General features: G+C 47.1%; 1 protein-coding gene across 7 annotated transcripts in view; it reads left to right on the top strand.

Moving 5' to 3' along the window:
- The window catches only part of PSPH (phosphoserine phosphatase), a 44990-nt gene that overhangs the window by 15637 nt on the left and 7715 nt on the right, over window positions 1-21638 (top strand). The window contains exons 2-5 of one of the 7 annotated variants that reach the window (XM_017867313.1): window positions 4070-4361; window positions 8208-8339; window positions 18559-18717; window positions 19965-20099. In XM_017867313.1, coding sequence (XP_017722802.1) covers window positions 18578-18717; window positions 19965-20099 — 275 coding nt within the window. In that variant the 5' untranslated portion in view covers window positions 4070-4361; window positions 8208-8339; window positions 18559-18577. Of the gene's footprint in view, window positions 1-4069; window positions 4362-8207; window positions 8340-18558; window positions 18718-19964; window positions 20100-21638 lie in introns of those variants that run through there. The other 6 variants (XM_017867312.1, XM_017867314.1, XM_017867310.1 and 3 more) reach the window with 6 other exon arrangements.

The raw sequence follows: 21638 nt of genomic DNA on the forward strand, positions 1-21638 counted from the left end.
ACCTCGTGATCCGCCCGTCTCGGCCTCCCAAAGTGCTGGGATTACAGGCTTGAGCCACCGCGCCCGGCCTTTTTTTTAATATTCTTAAGACGGGATTTCACCATGTTAGCCAGGATGGTCTCGATCTCCTGACTTCGTGATCCGCCCACCTCGGCTTCCCAAAGTGCTGGGATTACAGGAGTGAGCCACTGCGCTCCACTGCTTGTGTTCAGTGTTACTGAATAACACCGTATTGTTTCTGGAGGGCTTGTTTCAATTTACTATACTTTAGAAGGCTATTTGCACTGAATGACTTTTAAAAAGAGTACATGATTCTAACATAATTAGCCATTAGAAAATTTGTGGCTGGGCACGGTGACTCACTCCTATAATCCCAGCCCTTTGGGAGGCTAAGGCGAGTGAATCACCTGAGGCCAGGGGTTCAAGACCAGCCTGTCTAACATGGTGAAATGCCATCTGTACTAAAAATACAAAAAGGCATGGTGGTGCATGCTTGTAATCCCACCTACTTGGGAGGCTGAGGCAGGAGAATCGCTTGAACCCGGGAGGCAGAGGTTGCAGTGAGCTGAGATCACGCTACTGCACTCCAGCCTGGGTGACAGAGCGAGACTCCATCTCAAAAAAAAAAAAAAAAAAACTTGTTAGCTTACAAAAATGTGATCTATAGAAAATCTTTGAGAGCCGGGTAAAGTGGATCACGCTTGGACTTGAGCCCAGGAGTTGGAGACTAATGAGACCCAGTCTCTACTAAACATAAAAAAAAACAGCCTGGTGTGGTGGCACACACCTGTGGTCCCACCTGCTCAGAAGGCTGAGGCAGGAGGATTGCTTGAGCCCAGGAGTTCGAAGCTTCAGTGAGCTGTGATCATGCCACTGCACTCCAGCCTGGGTGACAGTGAGACCCTGTCTCAAAAGAAAAAAAAAAGAAAACCTTTAGGAACAGTAGTATGACCTGTATTACTTTTGACTAACCAATTGTGATTAAAACTTTGCAAAATAATTTGCTAATATTTTTATTATACCTTCATTATGCTGTATTGTATTTGGTTCTCATGTGCTATTATTCCAGTAATTATGCTTTCATTATGCTGTATTATATTTGGTTCACTTGTGCTGTTATTCCAGTAAGAAGAGCATTGAAGCTTTTTTTTTTTTTTTTTTTTGCTTTTTGTGTTTTTAGACAGAGTCTGGCTTTGTCACCCAGGCTAGAGTGCAGTGGTGTAATCTCGGTTCACTGCAACCTCTGCCTCCTGGGTTCAAGTGATTCTTCTGCCTCAGCCTCCCCAGTAGCTGAGATTACAGGTGCCTGCCACCAGGCCTGGCTACTTTTTGTATTTTTAGTAGAGATGGGTTTCTTCATATTGGCCAGGCTGGTCTCGAACTCGTGACCTCAGGTGATCCTCCCGTCTCGGCCTCCCAAAGTGCTGGTATTACAGGCGTGAGCCACTGTGCCCAGCCTGATGAAGCATATTTTAATCTGTTTCACAGTTTTGCTTTGTCTGGCAAGATTACCTCCTGGTTGTTACACTTATATGTGACCACTCATTAGTGTCTTCTAGGCAACTATATATATTTTTAATGTGATGTGCTCTAGCAAAACAATGTCTACAATACAGCCATCTCATGCCCACAAGTATTAATACAGGTGTGAGTGTGAGGTTGATTCCAGGACCATGAAGAGGTGACAGATTTTAATTAATTAATTTTTCAGAGACAAGGGCTTGCTCTGTTACCCAAGGTGGGGAACAGTGGCATGATCATGGCATACTGTAACCTTGAAATCCTGAGCTCAAATGATCCTCCTGCCTCAGCCTCCCAAGTAGCTGGGACTGTAAGCATGCACCACCACACCCAGCCAGATTTTAGTAAATATAAATATTTTATCTGAAATTTTTAAGAATATTTAATATTTTAAGGAATATTTAATATTAAACATTTATGAAATACAAATAGCATAAGTTAACTCTTCTAGCCTTCCACATTTACTTACTTGAGTTTCTTTTCCCCTCAAAATAAATTCTCAGTTACCACTTACACTTAGATACAAACATCTGGTGTTTAACATTTTGTTTGTTTTATTATGCTTTTGTTTTTTGTGTGTTTTTTTGAGATGGATTCTCACTCTGTTGCCCAGGCTGGAGTGCAGTGGTGTGATCTCACCTCACTGCAACCTCCGCCTCCCAGGTTCAAGCGATTCACCTACCTCAGCCTCCCAAGTAGCTGGGATTACAGGCAGGCGCCACCATGGCAGGCTAATTTTTATATTTTTAGTAGAGACAGGGTTTCAAATTGTTGTCCAGGCTGGTCTTGAACTCCTGACCTCAGGTGATCCACCCGCCTCGGCCTCCGAAAGTGCTGGGATTACAGGCGTGAGCCAGTGTGCCCAGCCTATTCCGCTTTTTAAAAAACTACAGCAGGCTGGGCATGGTGGCTCATGCCTGTAATCCCAGCACTTTGGGAGGCTGAGGTGGGCAGATCATTTGAGGTCAGGAGTTTGAGACCAGCCTGGCCAACATGGTGAAACCCAGTCTCTACTAAAAACACAAAAATTAGCTGGGCATGGTGGTGTGCACTTGTAATCCCAGCTACTGGAGAGGTTGAGGCAGGAGACTCGCTTGAACCCAGGAGGCAGAGGTTGCAGTGAGCTGAGATCACACCACTGCACTCCAGCCTGGGAAACAGAGTGAGACTCAGCCTCAGGAAAAAAAAAAAAAAAATTGTGTTTTGGTGAGGAGGGTCCTGTAGCTAAGGGCAGAGATGCTGTGACCAAGTGTCCCACCCCAGGGATTGCATCCTCTGCGTGGGTAAGCAACGTAGAGTGAGCCTGGAGTGCAGACTGTCAGCCTTTGAGGTTTCAGGTTGTGTTTTAGAGTGGACCTCGATGCGCAGCTCTAGCCAGCTAACTCTAGTGGTAAATGTTTGGGGGAAACACCCATTATTTGTTGTAGTTAACATACAAGGAGCTGGGCAAGTGACGCATGGAATTTATATATATATTTTTAAACAAGTCTTACTCTGTTGCTCAGGCTGTAGTGCAGTGGCACGATCGTGGCTCACTGCAACCTCCTTCCTCGGGGTTCAAGCAATTCTCCTGCCTCAGCCTCTCAAGTAGCTGGGACTACAGGCATGCACCACCATGCCCCGCTAATTTTGTATTTTTGCTCGAGATGGAGTTTTGCCATGCTGGCCAGGCTGGTCTCGAACGCCTGACCTCAGGTGATCCGCTTGCCGCAGCCTGCAAAAGTGCTGGGATTACAGGCTTGAGCCACCGAGCCTGGCCAGAAAAATTTTAAAAAGAAATAGGCCAGGCGCGGTAGCTCACACCTGTAATCCCAAGAGTTTGGGAGGCCGAGGAGGGAGGATCGCTTGAGCCCAGGAATGGGAGCCCCCCATCTCTATTTAAAAACATAAATAAAATTAAAATAAAATAAAAACAAGGTGCAAAGACTCATTTTGTTACTCATGGTTGCATTTTAATTGAGAATATAAGTAGTCTTGGCTGGGCGTGGTGGCTCACGCCTGTAATCCCAGCACTTTGGGAGGCCGAGGTGGGCGGATCACGAGGTCATCTTGGCTAACACGGTGAAACCCCGTCTCTACTAAAAATACAAAAAATTAGCTGGGTGTGGTGGCGGGCACCTGTAGTCCCAGCTACTTGGGAGGCTGAGGCAGGAGAATGCCGTGAACCCAGGAGGCGGAGCTTGCAGTAAACTGAGATCGTGCCACTGCATTCCAGCCCAGGCGACCGAGAGAGACTCCATTTCAAAAAAAAAAAAAGAATATAAGTAGTCTTTGAAGTTCTTTTGGGACCTACAGTGCTGCAATCGCATAATGCCAAACGTGGATTTCAAAAGAGGCCCCCCGACGGGGTTTTATTAATTGCAAAATCAGTGCAGCGGTCCCTTGCTTCCCTCACCTACCCTTATCCTAAGTGGTAGTGGCGGCAGCGCGGAGCAGCTTCTGAAGTTCCAGGAGCTTTTTTGTTCCTCTGCAAAGCGGAGGTGCCACAGGGCGCGGCTTTGCGAAAAAGCAAAAGCTCACTCCGCACCGTGCACCTCTCGGACTACAGGCGCTGAGCCCCCGGAGGAGGAGAGGGCTGGTTCGGGGAGCCCCTCCCCTGGGGCGGGGCCAAAGCGTCCTTCCAGCCCGGCTTTGCAGAACAGAGATCTGGTGTCTCCAGTTTACAGAAGCACTTGCAGAACTCATCAGAAGCCACCCCGCTTATCAGCAGATTTCAAGAGAGCGTTCAGTGGAGGCCCTGAGTCTGCACAGTTCACCTCGCTGGGAACTGCTCACCTGAGCGTTGGAGCCGGCGCTGGCCCCCTGCAGCCGAAAGGAGCCCCGGAGGCCCAGGACATAGCGTGAGTCCTGGCTTGTGCCTTCCCTGCACCCAACTTTCTGATTTTGCCGACTTTCCTTTTCCTCTTCCAGGCTTCCTCTCTGAGTCTACATTTCTTCTTAATCGTGTAGGCAGATCATTTCCTAGAATCTTCAGACTTGCTTTTCATTGATTTATGTTTTGGGTAACTTCACTTGCCTAATCTTACAGCAGCCGCATGTTGCCAAACAGCATGAATGAATGATGCAATCCCTTGCACACAGGAGCACCCTCAGTGCAAGATTGGGGCAATCCCCAAACTCAGAGTTGAAGTGTCTGAGTTTGTCTTCTTTCCCATTAGAATTAGAATTTTAAAATAAGTACTTACCGGATACATTGTTATAATGATACAACGTCAAGTTGGGAATTAAATAAATCATGCTTTCATTCATTAAATATATTTACTATATTTTCTTTTCTTTTTTAATTTTTTTTTTTTTTTTTTGACAGAGTCTCATTCTGTTGCCCAGGCTGGAGTGCAGTGGCGCGATCTCGGCTCACTCCAACCTCCGCCTACAGGGTTCAAAGGATTCTCCTGCCTCAGCCTCCCGAGTAGATGGGTGTGCGCCACTATGCCCAACTAATTTTTTAATTTTTGTATTTTTAGTAGAGACAGGGTTTCACCATGTTAGCCAGGCTGGTCTCAAACTCCTGGCCTCAAGCGATCCACCCTCCGCCTCCCAAAGAGCTGGGATTACAAGCATGACCACTGTACCCGGCCACTATATTTTCTTTATGTATGATTTGCATATTATTACTTTTTAAATATTTGATTGACTGATATTGGAATGAGGATCAGGGAGGAAAATAATAAAATCCAAGATTTCTGTATTACAGTGCCAGGTAGGTTTTCAATATCATGACCATAGCTCTGTCATTTTTATGTTGGTGAAACAAAGTAGTCAGGACTTTTAAAATTTTCAAATTATTTAATATATGCCTTCCTTTCCTTCCTTCTTTTCTTTTCTTTCTTTTTTTTTTTTTTAAGAGACAGGGTCTCACTTGGTCACCCAGGCTAGAGTGCAGCGGGGTGCAATCATAGCTCATTGGAATCTCAAACTCCTGAGCTCAAGTGATCCTCCTGCCTCAGCCTCCCAAGTAGCTGGGACTACAAGTATGCACCACCATGCCTGGCTCATTTACTTTATTTTTTGTAGAGATGGCGTTTCACTATGTTGCCCAGGCTGATCTGGAATTCCTGGGCTCAGGCGATCCTCCCTCCTCAGCCTCCCAAAGTGCTGGGATTATAGGTGTGAGTCCCCATGCCCAGCCTTTTCTTTTTTTCTTTTTTCTTTTTTGAGACGGAGTCTTGCTCTTTTGCCCAGGCTAGAGTGCAGTGGTGAGATCTTGACTCACTGCAAGCTCTGCCTCCTGGGTTCACGCCATTCTCCTGCCTCAGCCTCCCGAGTAGCTGGGACTACAGGTGCCTGGTACCACGCCCGACTAATTTTTTTTTTTGTATTTTTAGTAGAGGCGGGGTTTCACCATGTTAGTCAGGATGGTCCCAATCTCCTGACCTTGTGAAAAGCCCATCTTGGCCTCCCAAATGGTGCTGGGATTACAGGCGTGAGCCACCACGCCCGGCCTTTTTTATTTTTTAGAAAATCCTTGGACTAGGGTTAAAGGGATCCTCAAGGTTGCCTAGACCAGCCTCCCATGAGAGACTTTTTTAAAACCAGTGTTTTATTGATATATAATTAAATGCAATAAAATGCACTCTTTAAGTGCACGTTTTGATGAATTTTGACAAATTTATTCATGCTTGTAATTATCACCACAATAACATTTCCATCACCCATAAGTTTCCTAGGGCCTCTTTCCAGTCAGCCCCTTGTCCCAACTCCTAGCCCTACTGATCTGATCTTTGTCATTATAGCATTTGTATTTTCTAGTGTTTCTTCTTTTTTTTTTTTCTTTTTTTTTTTTTTTGAGACCAATTCTCGCTCTGTCACCCAGGCTGGAGTGCAATGGTGCAATCTCAGCTCTCTGCAACCTCTGGCTCCTGGGTGCAAGAGATCCTCCTGCCTCAACCTCCCGAGTAGCTGGGACTACAGGTGCCCGCCAGCACGCCTGGATAATTTTTTTGTATTTTTAGTAAAGACGGGGTTTCACCATATTGGCCAGGCTGGTCTCAAACTCCTGACCTCGTGATCCACCCACCTTGGCCTCCCAAAGTGCTGGGATTACAGGCATGAGCCACCGTGCCCAGCCTCTAGTGTTGCATATAACTGAAACCATACACTATGTGCTCTTGTGTCTGGCTCCTTTCCATCAGTATAATTATTTATTTATTTATTTATTTTGAGACGGAATTTAGCTCTTGTTACCCAGGCTGGAGTGCAGTGGCGCGATCTCAGCTCACTGCAACCTCCGCCTTCAGGGTTCAAGCAATTCTCCTGCCTCAGTCTCCCTAGTAGCTGGGATTACCAGCATGGCGACCCAGCTAATTTTGTATTTTTAGTAGAGACAGGGTTTCACCATGTTGGTCAGGCTGGATTCAAACTTTTGACATCAGGTGATCCGCCCACCTTGGCCTCCCAAAGTGCTGGGATTACAGGCATGAGTCACCGTGCCCGGCCTTGCTGGGTCTTATGGTAAGTATATGTTTATAAGAAACTGCAGGCCCAGTGTGGTGGCTCACAGCTGTCATCTCAACACTTTGGGAGGCCGATGTGGGAGGATCCCTTGAGGCCATGGGTTCAAGGTCAGCCTGGGCAACATAGCGAGACCCTGTTTCTACAAAAAATGAAAAATTAGCTGGGCATGGTGGTGTGCATCTGTAGTCCCTGCTACTCAGGAGGCTGAGGCAGGGTAATTGCTTAAGCCCAGGAGTTCTAGGATGCAGTAAGCTATGATTGCTTGGCTGTATTCCAGCCTGGACAATAGAGCAAGACCCTGTCTCAGAGACACACACACACACATATACACACACACACACCCCTGTTGTCTTTGCTCCCTTGTAATTGGGCAGCAGATCCTTTCTCTGATTCATCTTGGAAGGCTGTTGTCTCTGTCCCCTCATTATATTTATTTATTGTTTGTTTATTTATTTATTTATTTATTTTGAGATGGAGTCTCGCTCTGTCACCCAGGCTAGAGTGCAGAGGCACGATCTTGGCTCTCTGCAAACTCTGCTTCTGGGGTTTATTAAGCAGTTCTCCTGCCTCAGCCTCTCGAGTAGCTGGGACCACAGGCATGTGCCACCATACCTGGCTAATTTTTTTTTTTTTTTTTTGAGACAGAGTCTCTTAGGCTGGAGTGAAATGGTATGATCTTGGCTCACTGCAGCCTCTGAACCCGCTGGGTTCAAGCGATTCTCCTGCCTCAGCCTTTCAAATAGCTGGGATTACAGGCACACACTGTTACCAGCAGGCTAATTTTTGTATTTTTAGTAGAGATGGGGTTTTACCATGTTGGCCAGGCTGGTCTCGAACGCCTGACCTCAAGTGGCCCGTCTGCCTTGGCCTCCCAAAGTACTGGGATTACAGGCGTCAGCCACTGCACCCGCCCAAGTCTGATTCTTTGTCTATGCATTTAGTTCTCCCAAGAGATTCTCTTTCCCTCTCCCTTGCCTTTGTACCCTGCTAATCAGGTATATGTGATTTCCTGTCAGACCTGAACCTTGCAGAATTGAAGCCATAGAAAAGAGTTTGTTGACTCTACAGTGATTAAAGGGGGTAGGAGTAAAGCATTTCGCAGAGGAAGCAGTCTTAGGAAATTTTGCCTCTGACCCGTTTTTGTGCCAGTCGTACCAGGAGAGAGTGAAGCCAGTCTCTTTCCTGTTTTGTGTGTGGACTACGATGTTCATTTCCTCATTCTTTCTTTCTAGGCTCTTGCTTTTGCAGAATCCACAGGTCTTTCTTGAAGAAATCTGTAGTCAGAACTTTGTTCTGCATTTTTATCTAGGGAAGGAATAGGAAGAGAAGAGTGTGGTCTACTAGAAATCTAGCACTGGAGACACGTGAGTCCGATTTGCCTTTTCTTGGTTTTGTTTTTTTGCTGTCATTGTAATGTTTTTTATGCATTGAACTGTTAAATGTTTGTCTATTTGCTAGCAGTTCACTCTTTCTTGAGACAGAGTCTTGCTCTGTCACCTGGGCTGGAGTAGTACAGTGGCGCAATCTTGGCTTACTGCAACCTCCACCTCCTGGGTTCAAGTGATTCTCCTGTCTCAGCCTCCTGAGTACCTGGGATTACAGGTGCGGGCCACCACACCTGGCTAATTTTTGTATGGTTAGTAGAGACAGGGTTTCGCCATGTTGGCCAGGCTGGTCTTGAACTCCCGACCTCAGGTCATCCACCCACCCGCCTCGGCCTCCCAAAGTGCTGGATTACTCCTGACCTGAATTTTAAAAATTGATGTCAACTATGTGGCATGCAGAAGATCTCAGCTTCCCGGAATAGCTGGTTATATTATATATCATTTCAACTTTTATTTTATTTATTTATTTATTTTTATTTTTTATTTTTTTTGAGATGGAGTCTCGCTCTGTCGCCCAGGCTGGAGTGCAGTAGCTGGATCTCAGCTCACTGCAAGCTCCGCCACCCGGGTTTACGCCATTCTCCTGCCTCAGCCTCCCGAGTAGCTGGGACTACAGGCGCCCGCCACCTCGCCCGGCTAGTTTTTTGTATTTTTTTTAGTAGAGACGGGGTTTCACGGTGTTAGACAGGATGGTCTCGATCTCCTGACTTCGTGATCCGCCCGTCTCGGCCTCCCAAAGGAATGGGATTACACTCTTGAGCCACCGCACCCGGCCGGGTCAACTTTTATTTTAGCTTCAAGGAGTACATGTGCAGGTTTGTTACATGGGTATATCACATGATGCTGAGGTTTGGGGTATGATTGATCCCCTCACCCAGGGTTTGAGCACAGTACCCAGTAGGTAGTTTCTCAATCCATGCCCTTCTTCCCCTGCCTTCTTGTAGTCCTCAGTATCCTTTTTTTGTTTGTTTTTTTGTTTTTACACAGTCTCGCTCTGTCGCCCAGACTGGAGCACAATGGTGTGATCTTGGCTCACTGCAACCTCCACCTCCCGGGGTCAAGTGATTCTTCTGCCTCAGCCTCCTGAGTAGCTGGGATTACAGGTGCCCACCACCATGCCTGGCTAATTTTTGTATATTTAGTAGGGACAGGGTTTCACCATGTTGGCCAGGCTGGTCTCGAACTCCTGATCTCAAGTGAGTTGCCCGCCTCGGCCTCCCAAAGTGCTGGGATTACAGGTGTGAGCCACTGCACCTGGCCATTACTGTGTTTTTCCCGTCTTTGTATCCACATGTACCCAGTTTAGCTCCCACTTATAAGTGAGAACATGTGGTATTTGGTTTTCTGTTCCTGCGCTAATTCACTTAGGATAACGGCCTCCAGCTGTATCCATGTTGCAGCAAAAGACATGATGTCATTCTTTTTTATGGCTGTGCTGGCTTTTTTTTTTTTTTTAATCGTAAAATATAGCATAAGGCTGGGCATGGTGGCTCACACCTGTAATCCCCACACTTTAGGAGGCCGAGGTGAGCAGATCACCTGAGGTCAGGAGTTCGAGACCAGCCTGCCCAACATGGTGAAACCCCCGTCTGTACCAAAAATACAAAAATGACCTGGGTGTGGTGGCACACGCTTCTGATCCCAGCTATTCGGGAGGCTGAGGCAAGAGAATCACTTGAACCCGGGAGGCAGAGAGTGCAGTGAACTGAAATCATACCACTGCACTCCAGCCTGGGTGACAGAGCAAGACTCCCTCTCTAAACAAAAGATAAAATAAAATATAGTGTAAGTGCATGTGCTGGGGATCCCAGCCCTTGTTACAGGGAACCTGTTTGACTCTCCTCTGATTCAGAAGCTTTTCAGAATCTACTGTGTACTCTTTTTTTTTTTGAGATGGAGTCTCGCTCTGTCGCCCAGGCTGGAGTGCAGTGTGGCACAATCTCGGCTCACTGCAACCTCTGCCTCCCAGGTTCAAGCAATTCTCCTGCCTTAGCCTCCCCAGTAGCTGGAATTACACGCACGTGCCACTATGCCCAGCTATACTGTGTACTCTTTCAATGCCCCTGAACCTGAACAAATTTACCCCTACTACCAAAGCAAATAAGCTTGGTTCTCGCAATTGTGTGTGACCTTCACAACCTCTGTACCGGCTTTTATTTTTTCTTACACAGATGAAGGTAAGACATCAGTCCTAACAAGGTGAAGGAAGTAAGGTGATCTTAGAAGCCTGTTGAAAGATACAGAGATTGAGAAGTTGGGAAAGCGTTTGTTTGGGCGAGGAGCTTTTTTCCTTTTATCCAAAATCAGGCCTCTGAAGCCTGGTCCTGCAGGAAAGGTTGCTTTTGTACTTTGGAACTAGGGGCAAGAAGGCCTTGTCAGCAGTGACTTTTTTGTTTTGTTTTTAAATCAGTTGGTCCTTTGCTTGCCCCAGATGAACTAGCTGGGGCCAGCCAGGCAGAAGTTCTGTTCTGAGCTGCAGAAGGCAGTGGTCCGGATGGGGCCTGGGAGCCGCTGTGTCTGAGAATCTGAGAATAGACCTTCCCAACGGGATGTCTTCTACCCCTGGCCCTGCCCTCTCCGTCCCTGTTAGAGCCAAATATGAAGAATCCAGACAGAGTCCATTCTCGGACATGATTTTTCTGTGTGTGGAATTCTAATGTACACAATTTACTTTGAAGGCAACTGACATTACTCAGCAGATCTTTTTGCCCTATAGCCACGCAGAATTTAAAATACACATGGATGCGAGTCCACTCCTCGGTGGGAGACATGAAAAGAGGAGGACATTGGCCAGGCGCTGGTCGGCCTCACACCTGTCCATTCTAGCACATTTGGGAGGCTGAGGCAGGTTGGGATCACTTGAGGTCAGGAGTTGAGACCAGCTGGCCAACATGGTGAAACACTGTCTCTACTAAAACTACAAAAGAATTAAGCCAGGCTCCGGTGGCAGGCGCCTGTAACTCCCTCCCAGCTACATCGGGAACGACGCACGAGAACGCTTCGAACCCGCGACGAGGCGGACGGTTGTCAGTGACGCCGAGATCACATCACTGCACTCCAGCGCTGGGCAACAGAGTGAGACCCCGCCTCTCAAAAAAAGTAAAAATTAACCAAAATAAAGGCAGGAAATCACCAAGTGCTACAGGGAGGTACAGCATTTTCCAGCAGCAGGAATGCGGAAGAGCTAAAAGGAGCTGCGTGGCGCCCCAAGTTTAGCTCTGCTCGCTCAACTCACGCACGGAGGCGAGTTGCACTTTCGTAACCCAAAAGCGGAAACGCCATCTCCCTCGGCCTGACCATTTCAGCGGGCACGAGTTAACGTCCCAAAAATCCCAGCCCGCTCTCCTACGCGAGGGTCGTGCGCAAAACAGAATCAGCCTTCCAAGTAACATTCAATGTAAAGTGTGTCCTTAAACGTCTCTATCTTTGCCAGCACTCGTTGTGCTCATGCTTATAATCCCACGCACTTTGGAGCAGGATGGGAGGATCGTGTTGAGGCAAGGAATTCAGGACAGCCTGCGGTAACATAGTGAGAAACCTCATCTCTACAAATACTACTTTAATAATACATCAACATACGCTGCGGTGTGGTGGTGTGTGCCCGTAAAAAAAGTCTCCTGCCTACTCGGGAGGCTGGACGGCGGGAAGATCAACTTCACGCCCAGGAGGCTCCCGATGGCTTGCAAAGTGAGCTATGGATGTATACCATTGGGCACTCCAGTGTGAGGATGACAGAGTGAGACTTTGCCTCTTGAAAAAAAGCCAAAAATATTTCCTGTTTTCTCCTTGGGCATGGGACCCACATTACAACCCAGGAGGCAGGTGTCAACAATTCTGAGCTGTAAATCAGGCCTAGTGGTCAGCTGGGGATGTGTAAATCAGTTCTCACTTTTAGTGGAGGAAATGTACATTTCCTTTCAAACTCAAGGCTGATGGTCTCGCTTTTTTTTTGAGACACGGTCTCACTCTGTCACCCAGCTGGAGTGCTGTGGCCTGATCTCGGCTCACTGCACCCTTGAACTCCTGGGTTCAAACCATCCTCCCGCCTCAGGCTCTTGAGTATCTGGGACCACAGGCATGCACCACCATGCCCCACCAATTTTTCTTTCTTTTTTTTTTTTTTTAAGAGAAGGAATCTTGCTATGTTCTCAAGAACTGATCTCAAACTCCTGGGCTCAAATGATCCTGCTGGGATTATTACAAGTGTGAGCCACTGCGCCCAGCCAATCTCATTAAAGTGTCGTTGGTTGGAAAGAGGTTCAAGTACCTGGTTTGCCTTTTTTTTTTTGCAGATGGAGTCTTGCTCTTGTCGCCCAGGCTAGAGTGCAGTGGTGGGATCTCAGCTCACTGCAACCTCCACCTCCCGGGTTCAAGCGATTCTCCTGCCTTGGCCTCCTAAGTAGCTGGAATTAGAGGTGCCCAACTAATTTTTGTACTTTTAGTAGAGACGGAGTTTCACCATGTTGGCCAGGCTGGTCTCAAACTTCTGACCTCATGATTCACCCGCCTTGGCCTCCCAAAGTGCTGGGATTACAGGTGTGAGCCACCGCTCCTGGCCAAAGTCACTGGTTTTTCAAACATGACCAGTGATTATTTGTCTGATCATTTCGACAAGACTGGAAGCCTCTTGAGGATGGCGCCCATGCATTATGCATTCCTCTTTGGGTCTTGTGTCAGGGTGTCAGGGTTCCTGGGGACTGGCTTTGAGGTTCTGGTGCCTGTCAGTCGTTCTCAAGAGCATTGCCCATTCTTAGTTATGGTGTGTTGCCTCATGCATCTTCTTTTTTGGAGACGGAGTTTCACTCTTGTTGCCCAGGCTGGAGTGCGATAGCGCAAGCTCGGCTCACCGCAACCTCTGCCTCCCAGGTTCAAGCGATTCTCTTGCCTCAGCCTCCTGAGTAGCTGGGATGATAGGCATGTGGTACCACATCCGGCTAATTTTGTATTTTCAGTAGAGACGGGGTTTCTCCCTGTTGGTCAGGCTGGTCTTGAACTCTCGACCTGAGGTGATCCACCCAGCTCAGCCTCCCAAAGTGCTGGGATTATAGGCATGAGCCACAGCGCCCGGCCTTCTCATGTACCTTCTTAAAAAGTCCTTTAGCTTGTCCCATTTATTTTAGCTCCTCTTAAACCATTTGTCTGTTTCTGGCTTCCTCTTCACTCACCTATGGTTCATTCTCCATTCTTAGTGGAATTGTGCTACAGTAAGTGCTGCTTCTCTGCCAACAGACCTGCTGACTTCAAGGTCTTTACAGCGACCCTGCCTGGTCATGTAGTATGAATTAGCTTGATTCCTGCTGGACCAAAGCCAAATGACTGGTTTCTTTTTATTTTTTATCTTTTTTTTTTTTTATAGAGACAGGGTTTCACCATGTTGGCCAGGCTGGTCTCAAACTCCTAGCCTTAAGCAATCCACCTGTCTTGGCCTCCCAAAGTCCTGGGATTACAGGTGTCAGCCACCATGCTGGCCCTTGTTGAGTTTTTTTTTGAAATGGAGTCTCAGTCTGTCACCCAGGCTGCAGTGCAGTGCAGTGGTGCAGTGGTGCGATCTCGGCTCAATGCAGTCTCCACCTCTCTACCTCCCAGGTTCAAGAGATTCTCCTGTATTCAAGCGATTCTCCCGCCTCTGCTTCCCAAGTAGCTTGGATTACAGGTGCCTGCCACCATGGCTGGCTAATTTTTGTATTTTTAGTAGAGATGGGGTTTCACCATGTTGGCCAGGCTGGTCTCAAACTCCTGACCTCAAGTGATCCTCCTGCCTCGGCCTCCCAAAGTGCTGGGCTTACAAGTGTGAGCCACTGCAGCCGACCCCTTGTTCAGTTTTTAATAACTGCTTAGGTTCCACTCTATTTAATTCATAAAATATTTAATTCATGAAATATTTAACACCTATTGAGTGCTGGGTGCAGTGATAGAAGATAATTCAACTGGAGTGATTGACTGATTTTCTGGGTTGATGGGGAGGAAATAATGTGGTATAGGGGAGGCCACTTGTTCTGCACCATGAAGAAGTAGGACTTTCTTCATGACATGGGGGATATGGTGATTCCAGGCAGAGGAGCAACATTTGAAAGGTTGTAGAGGAATCAAAACACATGACATAGGCCGGGTGCAGTGGCTCATGCCTATAATCCCAGCACTTTGGGAGGCCAAGACAGGCGGATCGCCTGAGGTCAGGAGTTCAAGACCAGCTTGGGCAACATGGTGAAACCCTGTCTCTACTCAAAATACAAAAATTAGCTGGATATGGTGGCACGCACCTGTAGTAGTCTCAACTACTCAGGATGCTGAGGGAGGATAATTGCTTGAACCTGGGAGGGGGAGGTTGCAGTGAGCCGAGATTGTGCCACTGCACTATACTCCAGCCTGCGTGACAGAGCAAGACTCCATCTCAAAAAAAAAAAAAAAAAAAAAAGTCCTTAGTATTCCTTGAGCCATAAATTGTGTGTTTGACCAGGTGCGGTTGCTCACGCCTGTAGTCCCAGCACTTTGGGAGGCCGAGTCTCATGGATCATTTTAGCCCAAAAGTTTGAGACCACCCTGGGCAACATGGCAAAACACCATCTCTACTAAAAATACCAAAAATTAGCCAGGCATCGTGCCTGTCTGTAGTCCCTAATGCTCAGGAGGCTGAAGTAGGAGAATTGCTTGAGCCAGGGAGGCAGAGGTTGCAGTGAGCTGAGATCGTACCACTGCACTCCAGCCTTGGTGACAGAGTGAGGCCCTAACTCAAAATAAAAAAAAGTGTGTGTGTATGTGTGTGCATGTGTGTGTGAATAATGTGTGTGTGTAAAAATGTGTGTGTGTATGTGTATTTGTGGGGAATGAGATTGGTAAAATACATAGGCATGGGAGCCAGATCATGAGGACATAAAGTGTGTAATAAAGATATTATGTTAATGGCTGGGTGCAGTGGCTCTGGTAGGGTACAGTGGCTCACGCCTATAATCCCAGCTCTTTGGGAGGCTGAGGCAGGAGGATCATTTGAGGTCAGGAGTTCGAGACCAGACTGGCCAACATGGTGAAACCCCATCTCTACTAAAAATATAAAAATTAACTGGGCGTGGTGGCATGTGCCTATAATCCCAGCTACTTGGGAGGCTGAGGCAGGAGAATCACTTAAACCTGGGAGGCAGAGGTTGCAGTGAGTCAAGATTGTGCCACTGCACTGCAGCCTGGGTGACAGAGCGAGACTCCTTCTCAAAAAAAAGAAAAAAAGGATTTATTAATAGACACTGAAATTTGAATTTCATTTTTACTTATTATTATTACTTTTGAGACAGGGTCTCATCTCACTCTGTCACCCAGGCTAGAGTGCAATTTCATGGTCGTAGCTCACTGCAGCCTCAAACCCCTATGCTCAAGCAATCCTTCTGCCTCACCCTCCTGAGTAGCTAGGTCTATAGGCGCATGCCACTACACCTGGCTAATTATAAAAATACTTTTGTAGAGATGGAGTCTTGGTATGTTGCCCAGATAGGTGTTGAACTCCTGGCTTCAAGTAATCCTCCCACCTCAGCCTCCCACACTGCTAGGATTACAGGCGTGAGCCACTGCAGCCAGCCTGAAATTTGAATTTCATTCGTTTTTACGTGTCAAAAAATATTCTTCTTCTTTTGATTTTTTTTTTCAACTGTTTAAAATGTAAAAATCAGCTGGGCATGGTAGCTCACACCTGTAGTCCCAGCTACTCAAGAGGCCAAGATGGAAGGATCACTTGAGCCCAGGAGTTTGAGGCTGCAGTGAGCTATTATGGCACCACTGCACTCCAGCCTGGGTGACAGAATGAGATCCTGTCTCAAAAAAAGTAAAGTAAAATAAAATGTAAAAATCATTCTTTCTTGTGAGCCATACAAAACCAGGTGGCAGGGTGGATTTGGCCTACAAGCCATAGTTTGCTGACCCCTGACTTAAAAGACTTTTTTCCCCAGGTCAACTTTAAATGGCATTATTCTGCCAACTGCATTGGTTGGAAATCATTTGAGCAGTGGGTTGGTCAGCTGCTTTGAGTCTGTTTTTAACCACAGTCTTTTCTAAATATAGATTACTTACATCATCTGTGTAGCCTTGTATTTGACATATTAGTCTCTGATGGGAGGCTGGTCTAGGCAATCTTGAGGATCCCTTTCGCCCTAAGTCTAGTCCAAAGATTTTATAAAAAATAAAGGCCAGGCATGGGGGTTCATGCCTGTAATCCCAGCACTTTGGGAGACCTAGGTGGGAGAATTGCTTGAGTCCAGGAGTTGAAGACCAGTCTGGGCAACATAGCAAGACCCTCATCTCTTCAAAAATAAATTTTTAAATTAGCCAGGCATAGTGGTGTGCACCTGTAGTCCCAGCTACTTGGGAGGCTGAGGCAGGAGGATTGCTTGAGCCCTGGAGTTGGAGGCTGCAGTGAGCCATGATTGTACCACTGCACTCCAGTCTGGGTGACAGAGTGAGAACTTGTCTCAAAAAATAAATAAATAAATAAAAATTCGTTTTGACTCTCTGTCCTCTGCAGCTTGTACAGCAGTATGCTTCCCAGAGTTTCTTCCTGTACCTTCACCATTTTCCCCTTCTCTTTCCCAGACTCAAGTCAGGACGTAAAGGTGGTGGTCCTGCAGGCTCTGTCCTTAGAACTCTTCTCTTCTCCCTCTTTCTATTCTCCCTGGACTTTATTTTTATGATTTTTTATTTTCTTGAGACAGGGTCTTACTCTGTGGCCCCATCCTGGTGCAGTGGTGTGATCTTGGCTCACTGCAGTCTCCACCTCCCAGGTTTAAGAGATTCTCCTGCCTCAGCCTCCTGAGTAGCTGGGACTACAGATGCACACCATCCTGCCCGGCTAATTTTTATTTTTTTTAGTACAGCTGGGGTTTTGCCATGTTGGCCAGGCTGGTCTTGAACTCCTGGCCTCATGTGATCCTCCCGCCTCAGCCTCCCAGAGTGCTGGGATTACAAGTATGAGCCACTACGCCCAGCCTCTCCCTGAACTTTAATCAGACCACGTCTTCAACTAGCACCTCTACATTGGCAATGTTATGTATGTTAAGCTGTTATATTTAGCTCTGACCTTTCTTCTGAGGCTTAAAGCCTTTCCCAGTATCTGGAAGTTAAAGTCTAAACTCCTTAGCCTGGCCCTAGCAACCTCTTAGTCTGAACTCCTGATGCACTGCCAGGCCCCTGGGCCAAGCCATGGGATAGCTTCCAGCAGGTCATCTGCTTCCTCCTCCTTGTCTTTGCTCATGCTCTTCCCTCTGCCATCACAAGCCTCTCTCCTTGTCTCTGCCTCCCTTCCTCTCCTCCCAGCACTTGCCAAATTGATGCCCTGCCCTTTGACAGCCCACTCAGAGGGCCACTTACCTGTCAGATTCAGCTCAAATACCTGTGCCTCCTTGAAGCCGTCTTTTTTTTCCTTTTAGTTAGAATCAGGGTCTTGCTCTGTTGCCCAGGCTGGAGTGCAGTGGCATGATCTCAGCTCACTACAGCTCCACCTCCTGGGTTCAAGTGATTCTCCTGCCTCAGTGTCCCAAGTAGCTGGGATTACAGGCGTGTACCACCACGCCCAGCTAATTTTTTGTATTATTATTTTTAGTAGAGACTTGATCTATGTTGCCCACACTGGTCTTGAACTCCTGGCCTCAAGCAATCCTCCTCCTGCCTTAGCCTCCCAAAGTACTGGGATTACAGGGATGAGCCACTGTGCCCAGTCTGAAGCCCTATTTCATAGATAAGGCAAAACATTTTTCCTATGTGCCCATAGAGCCTTATGCACACCTCTGCTTTAATGCTTGCTTCCTTGCTACAATTAGGTCAAAATTTATATATATATGTGTGTGTGTGTGTGTGTGTGTATATATATATAACTAAAAGAAAAGAAGGCTTCAAGGAGGCACAGGTATTTGAGCTACTCAGGAGGCTGAGGCACAAGAATCATTTGAACCCGAGAGGTGGAGGTTACAGTAAGCCGAGATCGTACCACTGCCCTCCAGCCTGGACAACAGAGTAAGACTCCACCAAAAAAAAAAAAAAAAAAAAGAAGAAATTGGTGTAGTGTGGGAAGTAAACAAAAAGGAAAAACAAATGAATCCGTGAGTACACTCTTATGTGGCCTGCACTGACTTCGACACAAATTAGATCGGCTTAGTAGGCAAGGTGGGATCTTTTCATAATTGTATTTGATGTCTTTAAATGTATTTATCTTTTTTTCTTGTAGGAGGAAAATTCTTCCAACAATGGTCTCCCACTCAGAGCTAAGGAAGCTGTTCTACTCAGCAGATGCTGTATGTTTTGATGTTGACAGCACGGTCATCAGAGAAGAAGGAATCGACGAGCTAGCCAAAATCTGTGGCGTTGAGGACGTGGTGTCAGAAATGTAGGGATAGCATTTATCCACTTTATGAAATGATAAAGACTTTCTAAAGAGTGACTGTTTTGGATGAAGTGCTAGACCCTGGCTATGGAACATGAGCACTAGGCTTTTTCTTTCATCCCTTAGAGTTTAATTTGACATATTCATTCGTTTATATAAATATTTATAGCAAACAAACATGGATAAGATATGTTCTTAGCTTGATCAGGGGAATGATGACCACCACTAACCAAAGAAGGTGGCCTGAGGGGCGGGACCCAGGTGTCCAGTGGCTTTGTGTCATGGTTTAAAGTGTGGCCTTAGTGGTTCCCTATAAAGGTTCAGAGTCTCTTGGTGGATCCTGGAGCAGAGCCACTCCCTCCCTCCTGCCCTCCCGCCCTGCAGCTGGGCACCTCCCTCTGCAGTCCCAGTCCCCCAGTCATGCACTATGTCATTTTTTTTTTTTTTCGAGACGGAGTCTCATTCTGTCGCCCAGGCTGGAGTGCAGTAACACAATCTCGGTTCACTGCAACCTCTGCCTCCCGGGTTCCAGCAATTTTCCTGCCTCAACCTCCCAAGTAGCTGGGATTACAGACGCGCATCCCCAGGCCCATTGAATTTTTGCATTTTTTTAGTAGAGATGGGGTTTTGCCATGTTGGCCAGGCGGGTCTCAAGCTCCTGGCTTCAGATGATCTGCCCACCTCAGCTTCCCAAAGTGTTTGGAATTATAGGCATGAGTCACTGCACACTGGCCTCTTAATATTATTTTCTTTTTCTTTTCTTTTTTTTCTGAGACAGTTTCACTCTTGTTGCCCCGGCTGGAGTGCAGTGGCGTGATCTCGGCTCACCGCAACCTCCACCTCCGGGTTCAAGCGATTCTCCTGCCTCTGCCTCCTGAGTAGCTGGGATTACAGGCATGCGCCACCATGCCTGGCTACTTTTGTATTTTTAGTAGACACGGTGTCTCTCCATGTTGGTCTGGCTAGTCTTGAACTTCCACCCTCAGGTGATCCGCCCGCCTCAGCCTCCCAAAGTGCTGGGATTACAGGCGTGAGCCACTGCGCCCGGCCTGTTAATGTTATATTCAAGCAGTCCTTCGAAAATTTATTCCAAGGCCTTGCTCCCATTGCAGCAAAGCCTGTCTGTTGTACAGTGGGGCTCTTCGTAGCATCTTCCTTTTGGTGAATGTTGTGCAGACCCAGAGCAGTAAGGCATGTTAACCTCGAGGACATCGAACCTGGCTGGCCTGACTGTTGGGTCTCCCTCCTAGGACACGGCGAGCCATGGGCGGGGCAGTGCCTTTCAAAGCTGCTCTCACAGAGCGCTTAGCCCTCATCCAGCCCTCCAGGGAGCAGGTGCAGAGACTTATAGCAGAGCACCCCCCACACCTGACCCCCGGCATAAGGTAAGAGGAGCCCCTGCTCCAGGTGTATTTCAGCACCAGTGTTGGGGGGCAAGTCCTCCTGAGAGCATCTAACTATTGCTTTAGAGTGACCTCTGGGTGATTCAATTATTTTCATTTTTATTTTTTAATTTTATTATTATTTTTTAAATTTTTATTTATTTACTTTTTCAAGATGAAGTCTCACTCTGTCAGTCAGGCTGGAGTGCAGTGGTGCAATCTCAGCTCACTGCAACTTCTGCCTCCCAGGTTCATGCGATTCTCCCACCTCAGCCTCCTGAGTAGCTGGGATTACAGGTCCCCGCCACCACACCTGGGTAATTTTTGTATTTTTAGTAGAGATGGGTTTCGCCAAGTTGGCCATGCTGGTCTTGAACTCTTGACCTCAAGTGATCCGCCTGCCTGGGCCTCCCAAAGTGCTGGGATTATACCTGTGAGCCACTGCACCCGGCCTATTATTATTTTTTTTAGAGTCAGCGTCTCATTCTGTTGCCCATGTTGGAGTACAGTCATGGCTCACTGCAGCGCGGAACTCCTGGGGTCAAGTGGCCCTTCCACCTTAGCCTCCTTAATAGTGGGGACTATAGGTGCATGCCACCATGCCCAGCTAATTAAAAAAAAAATTTTTTTTTTTGAGAGACAGGGTCTCGCTTTGTCACCCAGGCTGGAGTGCAGTGGCATGAACACAGCTCACTGCAGCATCAACCTTCTGGGCTCAAGGGATCCTCCTGCTTCAGCTTCCTAAGTAGCTGGGACTACAGATGTAGACTGCCATGCCTAATTATTTTTTTAAAATTTTCTATAGACACAGGGTCTCACTATGTTGCCCAGGCTGGTCTTGAACCTGTGGGCTCAAATGATCAATTTTCCCACCTCAGCCTCCCAAAATGTTGGAATTATAGGTTTGAACCACTATACCCAGCCTTTAAAATATTTTTTGTAGAGATGGGGGTCTTGCTATGTTGCCCAGGCTGTTCTCAAGCTCCTGGCCTCAAGTGATTTTCTACTTTGGATTCCCAAATTGCTGGATTTAAAGGGGTAGCCTGTATGTTCTTTTGCTTACACATGGTCTTGTCTGGCTGGTTGTGTGGTCCTGTCTGTTTCTGCCTTTCCTCTTTCTCCAGGGAAAATCTAAGTTTTCCTTGTTTGTCCTCATCTTGTGTTTTCCTGGGTCCATGGACAGAGTAGAGTTCTGGAATGGTTTCCTGAAGTAGCCAAACTCTACCCATTGATTTCTAAGTGCATTTAGAAAAACATATATAAGGCCGGGCGTGGTGGCTCATGCATGTAATCCCAGCATTTTGGGAGGCTGAGGCGGGCAGATCACCTGAGGTCAGGAGTTCAAGACCAGCCTGGCCAACATGGTGAAACCCCTTCTCTACTAAAAATGCAAAAAAAGTTGGTCAGGCGTGGTGGCTTGCGCCTGTAATTTCAGCACTTGGGGAGGCCAAGGCAGGCGGACCACAAGGTCAAGAGATGGAGACCATCCTGGCCAACATAGTGAAACCCTGTGTCTACTTAAAATACAAAAATTAGGCCAGG

Source organism: Rhinopithecus bieti, unplaced genomic scaffold (genome assembly GCF_001698545.2).
Source record: "Rhinopithecus bieti isolate Rb0 unplaced genomic scaffold, ASM169854v2 scaffold_3947, whole genome shotgun sequence".
Lineage (NCBI taxonomy): Eukaryota > Metazoa > Chordata > Mammalia > Primates > Cercopithecidae > Rhinopithecus > Rhinopithecus bieti.